Below are 17,104 nucleotides of genomic sequence, written 5' to 3' on the forward strand. Positions count from 1 at the left end.
TCTGTTGCAGCATCAGTTTTTGGCTTGTTCTCTGCCATAGCTCTTTGTTTGATATTTGTTTTGGCCAATATATTCCCAGTATCATTCTTAAGCGCTTGTTTAGGAAGACCTGGACAATGTTAACTATCTTTTTTTGTTTAACATCCACGTTTCTGATCCATACATTAGTATTACCTTTACATTTGAGTTAAATATTCTCATTTTAGTTTTTATAGACAAATTCTTGTTTTTCCAAATGTTTCTAAGTTAGTTGAAAGTTGAATAAGCCGGCTGTTTCCTTCTATTTATATCTTCAGTAGTTCCTCCTGTTATTGATACTATTGAACTAAGGTATATAAACTGTTCTACTTCTTTAAGCAGTGTTTCTTCTATTGTTATTTGTTTATTTTGCTTTGCATTTATTTTCATTAACATTGTTTTATTTTTATTTATCCTAAGACCAACTTTTTGGCTGTTTCTACCAGTGTTGCTGTTTTTTGTTCTATATGTTGGTGCTTCTGTGCAAGTAAGCAGATATCATCTGCAAAATCTTGATCGTGGAGTTGGTTTTGAAGTAACCATTGTAATCCTATAATTCCATGAGATACTTTTCTCATCACCCAGTCTGTGACAATTAAAAACATAGAGTATACAACCTTGCCTTACTCCTGTCTTTGTTTTAAATGGTTCTGAGAGGGTATTTCCATGTATTACTTTAATTTCAAAATCTTCATACATTTTTTAAATTATTCTTATTATTTTTTCTGGGAGTCCATAATGTCTAAGTAATTTCCATAGGGAAGATCTGTTTATACTGTCAAAAGTTGTCCAAAATCGATAAAATTTAAATATAAGCTGGCCTGCCATTCCAGTGATTGTTCTATGATAATTGGTAAAGTAGCAATGTGGTCGGTGCATGATCTATTAGCTCTAAATCCTGCCTTTCTGGTCTTAGTTGTTTTTCTGTTTCTATTTTGATTCTTTCTAGTATTATCCTTGCTAGTATTTTACTAGCACCAGATTGATTACATCCTGGCTCTCCAGTGGTGGAAGACAAGCATCTCTGATGTGCATACTTGTCCTAGAGCAGATTGTGGTACAGACCATCAGCTGGTAAGAGCCAAAGTAAGACTAAGACTCCAAAAACTTCCAGGTCAGGCACATTTCACTAGATTGGATGTTAGAGTAATTTCTAGTGGGTTCACAGAAGAAACATCAACTCAGTTGGATGATTTTTTGGAGACCAACGAGGAAATCTCACCAGAAATGCTTTGGGAAGGAGTCAAGATGATAATACAGGATACAGTGAAGACGTATCTCAGCCCAATAAGAAAACCAAGAGACCCATGGATATCAGATTCAACATGGGAACTAATCAAAAGAAGACGGTTGGAAAAACAAAGAGACACGGGGACCAAAGAATACAAGAGATTACATAGAGAAATCAGAAGAGCCATCAAGCAGGACAAGGAAAAGTTCTATACTAATAAATGTGAAGAAATAGAGTTCCAGGTGAGAAGGCATAATTATAAAAGGATGTTTTATTTAGTTCGTGACTTAAAGCACAAGTTTAAGCCTAAATTGAATGTCATCAAAGACAGGAATGGATCATTACTAACAGAAGAGTTGGAAATCAAAAACAGATGGAAAGAATACTGTGAGGAACTGTACAGCAGAGTGGATAAAGAAAATGTGGAGTCCTCCCACCAAGAAAATTTTGATTTGGAACCTCCTCCACTTAGGCATGAAGTTGAAAGAGCAGTTAAGCAGCTCAACAGCAATAAGGCCCCAGGTGCAGATGAAATCCCAGCAGAGTTAATTAAGGCCACAGGGGATGGAGGGATAAGAGTGTTTCATAGATTGATTACAAGGATATGGGAGACAGGATCATGGCCTAGAGACTGGAAGAAGTCAGTTTTCATACCACTATACAAGAAAGGTGATATGAAGGCATGCAAGAATTATAGAACTATTAGTTTGATATCTCATGCAAGCAAAATTTTATTAAAGATCATGCTAAATAGGATTGAGGCCAAAGTTGAGGCAGAGATGCCTGAGGAACAAGCAGGTTTTAGAAAAGGTAGGGGCACCAGAGATCAGATCCTTTGCCTTAGACAGATCATAGAAAAATATAAAGAATTCAGACTCCCTCTGGTAATGTGTTTCTTAGACTACTCTAAAGCTTTTGGCAGTGTTGAGCATGTGAAACTGTGGGAAGTGATGAAAAGAATGGGTTTTTCTCAACACGCTATCAGGTTGATAGCCAACTTGTATAAGGAACAAGAAGCCACATTAAGAACAGGTGTTGGATTGACTGACTCGCTTCAAGTTGGAAAAGGAGTTAGACAAGGATGTTTACTTTCTCCTCACGTGTTTAGTATATATGCAGAGGACATCATGCATGAAGCATTGGATGAGCTCAGGACAGGAATTAGGATAGGAGGTAAATTGATCAGTAATCTGAGGTATGCTGATGATACAGTACTCCTTTGTAATGATATGGAAGAACTAGGACTAATTCTTAACAAAGTTATCAAGATCAGTAATAACAGAGGACTTCAACTCAATTCTAGCAAGACAAAGATCATGGTTCTCAAAGGAAAAACAAACAGAGAAGCTCTTGAGAAACAAGTGTACCTTAATATTCAACATTTTTGCCAATCTGTAACAGTTTCTCTTTTATTCTATCTCTCTCCTCTGTTTTTAATTTGGTGTTTTCTGATATCCATTCTTTGTCTGTATTAGTTTTCCCAATTAGAAATCCCAATATCTTTTCTGATGTGCTTATTAGTATGTCTTTAATTTTAGTCCATTTTTTCCTCTATGTTATCTCCTTCTCTTTTTTTGAGTTTATCCCATTTATCTTGTAGAGTTGTTATAAATTTATTTCTAATCTCTTTGTTTTTGAGTTTTTCAATTCTAAAACTCTTCCTATTGTGCACTGTTTGTTTATTTTTAAATATTTTTACTTTTATGTTAACTGTTAGGAGAAAGTGATCTGAATATGCCTCGGCTCCTCTTTTAACTCTGACATCCAGGAGTGATTTTCTCCAATTCCTTGATATAAGTACATGGTCTATTTAGTTCTTTGTCTTTCTATCTGGTGCTATCCATGTCCACTTATGTATTTTTTTATGTTGGAAGAGACTCCCTCCTATTACAAGCTGATTGAACATACAAAGTCTATAAGTAATTCTCCATTTTCATTTATTTCTCCTTCTGCATACTTTCCCATAACAGTTTCTTTATTAGTATTATCATTTCCAACCTTAGCATTAAAGTCTCCAATTATGAGTTGCATATTTTTTTTATTTGTTGTTTCTATACTTCTCTGTAGCATGTTATAAAAAATACCCTTTTCTTCCTGAATCGCATCATTTGTTGGTGCATATATAGGCTTTAAATCTAGTGTTTAGTATTCTTTCGGATATTGGATTCTACTCTGTTAGTGCACCATGAGCTTTCTTTGTCATCATTAGTGCAACTCCCTTTGTGTGGTCATTCGTATTTTGTGGATTAAGTAGTGACCAGAGTTTAATTTGATTTTTCCAGTTCCTGTCCATCTCGTTTCGCTTAGTCCCATTATTTGTAATCTGTATTTTTCTAGGACTCTTAAGACTTGGTATGTCTTCCCAGTTTCAAACATGGTTCTAATATTCCAACATCCCAGTCCAAGCTTGTCTTTTGGTAAGGTGTCTATCATTTTCTTCCACACCTCTGCTTCCCCAGAAGGGCTTTCACAGAGTTGCCTCATGTTCATGGTAGTTTGTGTTCTATTTTCTTCATCCGGTATCACATTTTGGAAGGTTTCAGTTTGCATAGCAAAAATTTTTTTTCTGAGACTGGGTTGCTAGCCCTGCACTCAACCCTCCCCATTTATCCAGGCTTGGGACCAGCATGTCAAGTTTTCACTAAGCATGGCTGGGTTATGTTATAGATACACCTATATTTAAATCCAGCAGCATCTGATATTTTCAAGTGGTCGTACCTTCAAGTACTGACTGGACATGATGGTTCTTAATTTCAGTGATCAATCAAGAACTGGTTCATTCAGTTGAAGAACACACTGACAAGCAGAGATAGGAAGATTATTATTCCCCTTTATAAGGCTTTAATATGGCCACATCTGGACCTGTATGCAGATCTGTTCTGTTGTAGGCTTGCCAAAAATCTTTAACTGTTCTTGATTTTCAAGCTAATCTAGTTTTAAAAAATGAGAAGTATTATCAATACAGTGTATTATGAAAATGAGTGAATGGATTCATAAATACTGTGATAATGATTTTTAATTGTTTGATTGCTATGAATTGTAAAGAAGATAAGATTAAACAGAAATACAAATTGACTTTGAATAATTTTTGTGATTTGAATTTGCACATTTCATTTGTGAAATTATAACATTAGTTGCAAACTGAGAATGAGAAAGCAAAAATAATAAGATAAATGCAAACAGTTGGTGAGTATTTGGCTCACTGGTTAATTTACCCACTCTCTAACAGGTTGTGGGTTTGAATTCCATCATGGGTGTGGATGTTTGTAATTGTCTTTAGGTGGGAGATGAATTTCAGTGTTAGGTATGTGACCATCACCCTACTTGTTGGAAGTCTGAAATAATTTGAAAACGTTTCATGTTTGTTCTAAAGAAAGGTTTCCAGACTATGCAGAGAAATAAATAAAAATGCAACTAATAATAATAATAAAAAAAAGATTTTTAAAAACCCCTTAGCACACTCACAGTACTGATGTACCATAGATTTACAACCCTTCGTCGGTGGAGGATACATAAAAGTAAGCAAATAATAACTGATGAAAACCCGTTGGAAGAATTGTATAAATTCATCACCTTGAATCAGTAGTTAACAGAGAAAGAGAATATAAAAAGAAAATTCAATAAGGAATAAATTCCATTTAATAAACTGAGTAAAATACAAAATAATAAAAATTATTGAAAACAAAATAAAGAGATGACTTCTAATGAAAAGAATTTAAACAAGACTAGGCACTTTTTTAAGAAATTATTTTTTAAAAGATTAAATATTAACTTTGGGAAGAGGGAAATAAATAAGAATAATGGTTGTTTCTAATCTAACAATGTGGAAAACAGTACAAGAAAGGTGTGTATTTTGAAAAAAGTAGAGGAAAAACAGCACTCGATTAGATACATTCAAAGATGGCCTAAGAGAAGCCTGTATTCTCACAAAAGAAAACAACTAACAAATATAATTCACATTAGAACACACAAAAAAAAAATATTCAAAATTACTTCATAAATGATAAAATTAATAATCATATATTAAAATCATAAATGATTCTAACAGGGGTGCTTAAGGGTCAAAGCTGTATAACTGAGAGGAGACCTCCACATAGCCTTTAAAGGAATGCAGAGAACCGACCAGAGCTTCTGACCTAATGTCCAATCCTCACCTTCTCGTGGTGCACCCTGTTGGGTATCTACTTGGATACTGAACGAACGAGGATGGGCTGGCAATTTGGGATTTAGCTGACCAAATTGTATTCTTATTGGTTAAACCAAAATAAAAAATGATGGTGCAACATGAGAAAATTTCATGCCAGCTGGGGCGTTGCCCGGTTAAACAAGGCCCCCGTTGTTTTTGAAAGGGAACCAGGGCGAACAGCGAAGTCAGCTACTGGAACAAATCTGAAAACAAACCCCAACTCAACATCACCAGAGTTAAAGATCAGTACTATCAACATAAGAAGCCTGAATGGCAAAGAAATGGAGCTAGCTGAGGAATTAGATAAGTACCAGATCGACATAATAGGGATGACTGAAACAAAAAAGACAAAAACTGGTGAGATCTTTCTGAGCAATAAATACAAAATGTTATATTCAGGCATTGACAATCAAGGAAAAGGAGTTGCCATAATATTTAACACTAAATATGAGGCTAATCTTCTTGAATGGCAGTCAGTCTCAAGTAGAGTAATGTGGGCAAATATGAGAATGGGGAACTGGACAATGAGACTTATTTGTGCCTATGGTCCCACAGAAGGTTCTACTAAGATAGAAGTGGAGGAATATTTTGATGCTTTAGAAAAAGCAACTGACACGATGAAAAAGGAAAAGTTGGTCCTTGTTGGGGATCTAAATAGCAGAGTAGGAAATGATTGTGAGACATACAAAAATATTTTGGGAAAATTTGGAGAAAAGAGCAACCAAAAAAAAATTGGCAATTATCTGTTGGATGTTTGCTCAGGACACGGACTGGTTATTACTAACACCATGTTCCAACATAAAAATGTGCACAAATTCACATGGAGAGAAGAGACAAGGAATAAGAAAAGTCTCATTGACTATGTTATTGTTGATAGTGATGTTTTCTCCCTAGTGCAGGACACCAGAGTGTACAGAGGATTTGAAATTGGGAGTGATCACTACTTAGTCTTGAGCAGGAGAAAATTGAATTTCATATTGAAAAGAATAACATGTAAGAAAGTTTTAAAGTGAATAAAAGTTGAGCAGCTCTCAGATGTGAACTGTAGACTAAAATACACAAAGATTATTGAAGAAAAAATGAGTTTGAGAACAGGAATCAAACCTTGGAGATTCAGTGGCAAACTCTGAAGAAAACATTGATTGATTCAGCTAGAGAGGCATGTGGTGAAGTTGTCTGTAAGGATAGAAAAATTAGAACTGCATGGTGGATACAGGAAGTTAAACAGGCAGTGAAGGAAAAGAAGAAAGCATATCAAAAATTCCTGGCAAATAAGTCAGCTTGTGCTCTTAGAGAATACAGAGACAAATGTAAGAAAGATAAATGCTGTGTAAAACTAGCTAAACAAAAGTCATGGGAGGCCTTTGGCAAGAACATTGAAAATAAATATCAAGAAGGTGGTAAGATATTCTGGAGGTTGTTGAAGAAGCTTAGGAATGAAGGAAAGAATGCTGTAAAAGGAGTTAGAGATGATAAAGGTGACATGAAAACGGAAGAAAAAAGATATCCTTGAAGTATGGAGTAATTACTTTGAAAAACTGCTAAATGAAACAAGCAGTGATGACAGCACAGTGGTAAAAAAACACTGACCAGGCATGCAGTCAGGAATACATATCCATACTTGAAGTAGAAAATGTTGTTTATTATTTTAACGGTATAATAGAACACAAAAACTAAGTAAATAATTAATTTATTGACTTGATGCTGATATTTCGCTGGTATTATAACCAGCATCTTCAGAGCACAAAAACACTGTTTGTCACAATACGCGAGACTAAAACAACATGGTGTACTTAACCAAAATTGTAGCAGCAACACAAAGACTAGAGTCCTGATTTTGGCGCCCTCTATCTGAAAAAAAAAAAAAAAAAAAAACGCTATCATATATTACTAGAGTCCTAGAAAAGTGCTAGTTTTTTCTTAATATGACTGTCTCCCAAATCTTCGGCAAGTTAATACAGCCATATTTGTTGAGATTTGGAGTGTGTTTTAGGGCTTCTGTCGCCTCTAAGAACAATCTCCCTGATTTATATGGGTTTCTGTGTAGTACTTTTGTGTTTTTCCAGTTGATCCTGTGTGCAGGGGTATCCAGAGCATGGTCTGTTAGGCCCGACTTCCCATAATGATATTTCCGGACGTATCGTTTATGTTCGCTGATGCGGATATTCACAGTTCTTCCTGTTTGACCGTAGTAGGCTTGATTGCATGAGCAGGGTACTTGGTAGACTCCTGGATGTGATAAAGGAGGAATGCTGTCCTTGGGTGAGCGGATGAGGGTAGCTAATTTGCTACATGGTCTGAATGTGGTGCGTAGTTTATGTTTATTGAGGATTCTTGAGATCTTTTCGGATGTGCCTTTAATGTAAGGGATGGTGACTGTTTTGTTGTAGTTCTCTGTGGTGGATGGTGGGAGGGGTTTCTTAAGAGTGTTTAGTATTTTGTTTATTTTTTGTGGATTGTAGCCGTTGGCCAAGAAGGTGTGGCGTAAGTGAGTCAGTTCAGCAGTAAGAGCCTTGTCATTTGAACAGATTGCTCTCGCTCTATGGGTTAGCGTTTTTAATATGCCATATTGTTGAGAAGGATGATGGTGTGATTGTTTGTGTAAGTATCTGCCTGTATGTGTGGGTTTTCTGAAAACTGAAAATGATAAGGAACCATCTGGGAGACGTGTGATGAGTGTATCCAGGAAGGGCAGACAGTTGTTGGCTTCCAGTTCCATAGTAAAGTGGATTTTTGGATGTTGGCTATTTAAATGTGCTAAGAATGTTTTCAATGTCTCAGGGCCATGTGGCCAAATAGCAAGCACATCATCAACATAGCGTAGCCAAAGTGTTGGTTTGAGAGTGGCTGTATTGATTGCTTGCTTTTCCAGGTGTTCTATGTAAAAGTTGGCCAGGGGGGGAGAAAGGGGGGAGCCCATGGCTGTCCCATCAATTTGTTTGTATATTTTCCCTTTCCATGTGAAATATCCTGCATGTATTGTGAATTTGAATAGTTCAAATATGTCAGGGGGGAAGTGTGACTTCAGTAGATTGAGGGTTTCTGTTAGTGGTACATTTGTGAATAGTGAAGTGATGTCAAAGCTTACTATCAAGTCTGAGCTTTTTAGGGTGAGGTGTTGTAAGATGCTTTTTAGGTGTGCTGAATTTTTGATAAAGGAGGGAGAATTGTTAGTGAGAGTGGTTAGTAGCTTCGCTAAATGTCTAGCCAGTTTGTATGTGGGACTATTTATACTGTCCACAATTGGGCGTAGGGGTGTGCCTGGTTTGTGAATTTTTGGTGATCCATAGATCCTTGGTGTTTTAACATGGAAGGGTTTGAGTTTGTTAACTGTGTCTTTGGGCCAGGAAGTGACTTTTTTTAATAATTTTCGTGCCTTATTCTTTTGTGTGTTTGTAGGATTGCGATCTATAATTTTGTAGATCGCAATCCTATCAGCATCAAGTCAATAAATTAATTATTTACTTAGTTTTTGTGTTCTATTATACCGTTAAAATAATAAACAACATGTTCGACGAACACATAAGTCTGTCCACACGTTGAAGTAGAAAAAGCCATCAAAGGCTTAAAATGTGGAAAGGCAGCAGGAGTAGTTGATATTCGACCAGAAATGCTGAAGTATGGTGGTATAAAAGTCTTACAGTGGCTGCAATGCATAGTTCAGAATGCCTGGACAGAGGGACGAATTCCCGATGATTGGAGTAGAGCTCTCATAGTACCCATATATAAAAAGGGATATAAAACTGAATGTGAGAATTACAGAGGTATTTCCCTACTAAGTGTTCCTGGCAAGATCTATGCAAGTATACTTGAGAAACGATTGAGAAGAATTGTGGAAGAAAAGCTGGGTGAAGAACAAGCTGGATTCATGCCAAATAGAGGCTGTCATGATCAGATTTTCACTTTACGACAAATAGTCAAGAAAGCATGGGAATATAACAAAGATCGGTATTTAAGTTTTGTCGATTTGGAAAAGGCATATGACAAGGTGCCAAGAGAGAAGCTATTCAATACGCTACAGTTATATGGTGTCAATGGGGCATTATATCAAGCAATACTTAGTCTTTATTTGAGTTGTAAGTCAGCAGTTAGAATTGAAGGAAGTACAGGAAGATGGTTTAATGTTAAATTTGGTGTGAGACAAGGATGTACATTATCCCCTCTGTTATTCATTATCTATATGGATCACATTATGAAGTTAAGTGGTATTAAACATGATATCAAAATTGGAGATGTTAATGTCAGCTCTTTGCTTTATGCGGATGATGTTATACTTCTAAATAAATCTGCTACAAATCTGCAAGATTCTCTGACTAAATTGAATAACTGTTATAATAGATATATTATGTGAAGGTCAGCAATAAAATGACAAAGACAATGAAAATAGGCAGAATCGTTGAAAATGTCAGCTGTGTTGTGAATGGAGAACCTGTGGAACAAGTAAAACATTTTAGCCTTTGGCAAGATTTTTAGTGAAGATGGTAAATTCAATATAGAAATAGACAACAGAATCAGCAAAACTGGTATGGTGGGAAGTCAATTGAATAAATTCATATGGAATAAGAGAGAAATTAGTCGGAACACTAAATTAGCTGTATACAAGACAGTGTTCAAACCAGTTTTAACTTATGGATCTGAGAGCTGGGTCAGAAGTAAAACACTTGACCAAAGACTAGAGACCACAGATATGAGAGTCCTGAGAAAGATTATAGGCGTGAACAGATGGCATTAATGACAATATCATATTAAAAACGAGGATATTAGGAAAGAACTTAACATTGTCAGCATCCAGGAATGTGTTAGCAGAGCTAATCTCAGGTGGTATGGTCACTTAAATAGAATGGGAGAGGAAAGATTAGCAAAACAAATGTTCTCTGCCAGGTTGGCAGGAAAACGACCCAGAGGAAGACCAAGATATAGGTGGATTGATACGGTACAAAGTGCCTTAGACGATAGAAATATAATATCTGATAATGTTGGAGTCTTGACAAGAAACAGACTGATTTGGGGGAAAATTGTAGATGGGAAGTTAGTAATGATGTAATTTTTTCATGTAGTACTATCATATCCTGTACACCCCTTGAGGGTACATGGCAGGAATTTGATGATGATGATTCTAACAAGGATGAGTGTGTGTGTGTAATTTAAAAAAAAAAAAAAATAGAAAGATACTTAATTTATTAGGTTATGTTAGTGCTTGAATATATGTAACAAGCAATGACAAACTGCTATACACAGCATTGACTTGGTCACCAAATAGTGTAACGTTAGCTAATTTTCCCACTTATGAAAAATTATTCTTTGGATTGGTGAGAAATAAAGCTGATAATTATAAAAACACAATTTTTTCCCCATTTTATATATTTATTTTTTTTAACTATGTTTTTTTGTTAAGAGCATCGCTAAGTTACATGTCTCAAAAAAAAAAAAACTTATCAAATTCCTGCTATGTATCCACAGAGGGAGGGAGTGGAGATACAGTTATTAGTCACTGATTGATACAGTAAGAAGGGCCTTAGAAGATACAATTAGTATAAGATCTGATAATATTCAAGTCCTGACAAATAACAGATTAATTTGAAAGAAAATTGTTGATAGGAAGTCGGTAATGATGTAACTTTTTCATTGTCATATTATCATAATATCCTGTACATGTCTGAAAGTATATATCAGGAATTTGATTATGATGATGACAATTTTTTTTTTTCACCTCATGTAATTTAACTGAAACATAATTGATTAGCTGAAAATATTGATTTATTGAAGAATAATATGATTTTACTTTTTCTTTTTCTCCTGAAGAGCTCTTCATAACTTCCCTGCAGTGTTTAATTGCAGTTTGAATGGTTCTCTTAAACTTTATTCTCCTCTCCTGTCCATAAATTATCATTTTACTGTATGTTTAAACATTAACAAAAGAACACACAGAAGTAGGGGGGGGGACAAATGTCAAAGTTAAAACTCTCAAATGCAATCTGGATGTTTCTTATCTTCTAGACCATAGTTAATTATATGATCAACTCTCACGTTAGACAATTCAACTCTCACTTTAGAAAATTCATAGGCAAGAAAAGAAAGAAAATCGATGATCTAGAATTTAAATGGAATTTTCTGATAGTACATTTATAGTGAGTGAATTAACTATAAGGTGTTTGCTGTAGTTTGAGATGATTGTATGCCAATGTTCACATCTCATTTGAAATTGTCTATAACTATGTTTGTTGATCTGCCCATTATATCAGCTAAAAGCTGAAATTTTCACTAAAAATTAGATATCTTGCAATACAGTTTTCATAATCTTTGCCATTACTTGAAATAAATGAAAATAAATTAATGCAAATAGCTAAAGATATTTTCAAATATATTTGCTTTGAAATTGAGATAATCATGTTTATTTTACCCTGAGCCAGTACAACTGAAATAATAAATGTAGTTGCACTTACATAGACAGTTATGCTGAAGAAAAGATGTAGTCTTCTTTCAGCATTTCACTCAACTTCAATTCGAGCTGCTCTCACCTTAGTGCCCACAGTGGTACACAAAAACAGGATCATACTGTAGTATAGCTTAAACATATCTTGCAATATCAGGACTTTGGAGTGCTGGCTATGGACAGAGGTTGAAGAAATGTGGATTGCAGAGTTTGGTGGATAGGAAGAAAAGCAGTGATGTTGATAGAGACGTTTAAGTTAGTGAGAGGATTTTATCAGATTAAACCATAGGGGATTATAAAAAGAGTAGAAGGCAAGCGTGGAAGAACCAGAGGACATCCCTGGAAGTTATGTAAGAGTGTGGTGAAGAGGGGGGTATGAGGAGTAGATTTTTTATATGGAGAATTTAGTGAATGGAACGTATTAACAGAATATGTTGTTAATACGAAGAGTGTTAAAGATTTTAAGATTTGGTATGGTAAATATGTTGTTAGTTGAATCAACCTCCCACAGTGAGTCTGCTGACTCCATGGAGGTTGTAATAATAAACAAAAATAACATTTGAACATATGATTTGAAACTCAAAGCTAAGTTATATTTAGCAGTTAATTTCCCAGACTTAATAAAAGCAGTCATAAATTCTTTTTCTAAATAGAATATTTTAAAATATTCTGTAGTAAAGAAATGTACCTCTTTATTTTGCACATCTTTACTTTATAGACACTACAAGAGGAGGAGGAAGAAAACAGCGAAAAGATATTTAGGTAAGAATGATTCTACAAAATTCTTTCTCCCTCTCAGTTATTGAAATGATAATTGGCATGCAGGAAACCTTTAAAAAAACCTTTAAAATTTTATGAATATGTTCTTTATGTATATATTTATATTTCTTTATATAAATGCAAGTAAACATGCAACAGTACTTTTAGTATGCCAGTGAACCTAAGCTGCCTTTGAGATATGCACAGTTATGTGCCATTATTTGTTTCACAACTTTTAAAATTCCAGTTTTGATATTTAACCCTGTTTCATACTCTTATATGCCAGTTATTATTCATTTTGTAACTTAATAATATTAAGAACAATGAAAAATTGAATGTTTCTGTCTTATGACTAAGATGATTTATTTGTTTAATATGATTAATTATTGCAGGCGTAGACTTCTGTGGCTAATTGTTTCAAAAGATATATTTCGGCGATTACACCACATTTTTTTTTTATTCAGTTATTCAGTTATATAAAACACTGAAATAATAGTTCCCGACAAGTTTCGTAAATCGTAGGATTTACATCTTCAGGGGGTAAATAGTATAACCTAAAGTTTAAACAAGAGAATTAACCTTAATTAAACAAGAACCTACCTCACAATGAATACGTTTGCCTTAAAAAGTTAAAGAATGACAAAAATATTGTCATAATAAAAGCAGATAAAGGCAACGCAACTGTCGTTTTAAATGCTACAGAACATGATAACAAAATGAAGAGTCTCCTGGAAGATAACAACACCTACAAACCCATAGACAGAGACCCGACTTGGCCTACACACAAAAAAACAAATGATCTAATAAAAAAAGTACCTCTCTGGACGGAAGAACTTAAAAAATACTTACAATCAAAACATCCTTTGATACCAAGAATATATGGTGTTCCAAAGATCCATAAGACAGATATACCTTTAAGACCAATAGTAGATGGAAGAGATTCACCGACTTCCAACTTGGCGAAATACCTCACCAACATGATCTCACAACATATAGGAAAAACATCTTCCTTCATAAAAAATAGTAAACATTTCATAGAAAAAGTGAAAGATATACATATTGGTCCAACAGACATCTTAGCAAAGTCTCGACATTATCAGCTTGTTTACAAATGTCCTGAGACAAGAAATTTTGAATCTCCTAGAAGACCTCTTCCCTCCGGACATCTTGAATCTTTTTAAACATTGTATAAACAATACTTTTTTCACCTATAAAGATAGAATCTGGGAACAAAAAGAAGGACTGCCCATGGATTCATCATTATCACCAGTATTAGCAAACCTATTTATGGAAAATTTTGAAAACAATGCTCTTAAGAATTACCATAAAAAACCAAAAATATGGCTACGCTATGTGGACGATATTTTCATCATATTCAGTGGAACAACAGATGAACTTATCAGTTTCAAAGATTATCTCAACAATTTGCACAACACCATAAAATTCACTTTAGAACAAGAAAAAAATAAAAAACTTCCTTTTCTGGATATTCTATTAGAAGTTAATGAAGAAAGTAAACTCTCCTTCTCAGTATATAGGAAGCCAAAAAACACTGGAAGATTTCTAAATGCAACCTCACACCACCATCCTTCACAAAAAATAAGCTTAATTAAAACTCTTCGAGACAGAGCATACAATATCTCCAGCACACAGGAAAGATGTAATGAAGAACTAAAATACTTAACACAAATCCTCCAACAGAATGGATATGAAACAAAAACCATCAAGAGAATCCTCAAAATGCCTCCAGCTAACAACACAATAAAACAGGATTACAAAACGCAATCTCGCTTCCTTATATCAAAAATGTTACAGATAAGCTAGCCAAATTAATGAACAAACACAACATAAAAGTAGCCTTCCTTCCTATGGAAAAAATCTCAAGATTCCTACATCCACCAAAACCACCTCATCATCCTCTTAAAAAACCAGGAGTCTACAAAATCCATTGCTCTTGCAGGATTTGCTACGTAGGACAGACAGGAAGATCTGGAGAAATATGCATGGCTGAACACCAAAAAGATGTACAATACAAAAGAGAACAAAAAACAGGTCTTGCTTTCCATACCACTTCCACTGGACACGATGTACTCTGGCAAAAAACCACTATGTCATACATAGAAAACAACAGTTATATAAGAAAATTTAAAGAAGCTGCTAATATGCTAAAAAACCCAACCCAATGCAATAAAAATCAAGGTTTAATTCTCCATCACGTGTGGTCAGCTCTAATAAAAAATCTACCTCAATCTGAGCTCAGACTGTATGAACGAGAACAAGAACATGTGACATCGTCCAGTATTGTTCAACGTCAATAACGTTATATATCTGCATTCTGTTATTTGACTTTTATGAATAGCCAGACGGTTATGATTTGTATTTATTAATTCTCTTGTTTAAACTTTAAGTTATACTATTTACCCCCTGAAGATGTAAATCCTACGATTTACGAAACTTGTCGGGAACTATTATTTCAGTGTTTTATATAACTAAATAAAAAAAAAAAAATGTGGTGTAATCGCTGAAATATATCTTATGATTAATTATGTTCTAACATGATATGAATCTTGATTTAACATATCTTGAACTACTAATTTTTATAATTAGAAGAAAAAAAAAACCTTCCATTTTACAGAGCACATAATGTTGTTGTATAAACTTTTAGCACTGTGGGTTCTAATAATACAGTGTACTGAAAACTTTTTCTGGTAGATAGCTTAAACACTGCTTCTCAAACTATTATTTTTCAAGAAAATAATAGTTATAATGTTTGGCCATAGTAGGCAGTTTGCAACTTCAAGGGACCTGGTAGGTCTAGGGAATGTGTCTGGTCTTTGGTTGAGTGGATGAGGGATGCCAATTTTTTATGTGATCTGTAAGTTGTTGTAAGGTTGTATTTTCTTTGGATTTTTATCAGTTTTTTGGATGTGTCCCAGATATATGGAATAGTGATAGATCTTGAGTAATCTCTGGTTGAGATTACTCAAGTGAAGGTTGCAGTTACAAGGTTTTCATATTTTATGGATATTTTGGGGATTATAGCCATTGACTAAGAAAGTGTTGAGAATATGATCAAGTCAGTAGTTAGGGCACTGCTATCAGAACTGATTAATTTTTTCCTGTTATATAGGGCTCTTATAATCCCATATTATTGGGAGGGGTGGAGGTGTGACTGCTGGTGAATGTATCTATCTGTATGTGTAGGTTTTCTGTAAACAGAGAAGCCAGCGATACATCAGGCTGGCATGTAATCAGAATGTCTAGGAATGGGAGACTATTGTTATTTTCATTTCTAAGATGAACTGGATCCTGGAGTGTTGATTGTTTAGATGTGTTAAGAAATTGTGGAGCATACATATCCAAGCCGTGTGGCCAAATGGTCATCTGCATACCATAGCCAGATAGTGGGTTTATGTGAGACTGAGTTTAAGGCTTTTTCTTCAAAGGTCTCCATGAAGAAGTTGACCAGGGATGGAGAAAGTGGAGAACCCATGGCTGTCCCCTGTATCTGTTTGTAGAATTTTTTTTCCCAAAACATAATAGCTTGAGTTCATTTCCTCCGAATATCTCAAACAGGGCTGAGATATTGGGAGGAAATATAGCTTGGATGAGGTGTAAGGTATCTTTGAGTGAGACATTAGTGAATAAAGAGGAGACATCAAAACTGACCATTATGTCAGTGTGTTTGAGGTGAGAGGTTTTCTATACTGACTTTAACGTGGGATGAATTTTTTAATGTGTGAAGGTGTGTTGTCAGTATATTGTGTAAGCACCTTGGCTAAATGTTTGGATATTTGTATGTAGGTGAATCAATACCATCCACAATGGGATGGCACAAAATGTGCCATTACATCCCATTATTTAATTTAAATTTTAAATTATTTAAGATTTAAATTCTTTCCAGTGGATTTCTTTGATTAAGAATGTAAAAATCAGCAAGCATACTTAAGATCTATATGCCAAAGTACAGCTGTTCCATAGAAGAAATTTTTGATAGAATTATTCACCATGTTTGTTTAGGAGCAAAGAAATCCAAATGTCAATACAGAAATAGGACTATTAATGATATGTTATATTGCAAAGAACACTAAAAAAAGCAGTAATATCTTAAATTCTTCCATATTATTTTCTTAGTATTACTTTTTGATTTCATTGAAAAAGTTCTCCTTCATAAGTGTACGATTTTGCAGGCCCATAAAAATCTGTCTCTAATATATATCAATTCTCTTCTTCTGGAAGTGACCATTAAATATTGGAATAATTTCCAATATTTAATAGAGCTGGATTTTGCAACCTTTGGATGGGATTCACGTTTAGAAGATGGAGAACTGAAAATTTAGCAAATGATGTAAAGGATCGTAGGACAGTGGTAAACAATATCCAATTAATACACTAGGAAAATATACACTTGATGTCAAGAAAGCTGTCAGAAACGAAACAGCCAGAGTAGGTGATTTTTGACATGAAAAAAAGTCAA

The 17,104-nt window shown here is 34.6% G+C and overlaps 1 protein-coding gene across 4 annotated transcripts in view; it reads left to right on the top strand.

Annotated features, from left to right (window-relative positions):
- Positions 1-17,104, top strand: part of nbs (nibrin) — a 285,502-nt gene that overhangs the window by 227,365 nt on the left and 41,033 nt on the right. For all 4 annotated transcript variants that reach the window (XM_090397995.1, XM_090397996.1, XM_090397997.1 and 1 more), the window contains one exon: positions 12,587-12,630. In XM_090397995.1, coding sequence (XP_090254121.1) covers positions 12,587-12,630 — 44 coding nt within the window. The remainder of the gene's footprint in view (positions 1-12,586; positions 12,631-17,104) is intronic.

The sequence above is a fragment of the Typopeltis vanoorti genome, chromosome 9 (genome assembly GCF_054136105.1).
Source record: "Typopeltis vanoorti isolate ZY-2024b chromosome 9, IOZ_Tvanoo_1.0, whole genome shotgun sequence".
NCBI classification, from domain to species: Eukaryota; Metazoa; Arthropoda; class Arachnida; order Uropygi; family Thelyphonidae; genus Typopeltis; species Typopeltis vanoorti.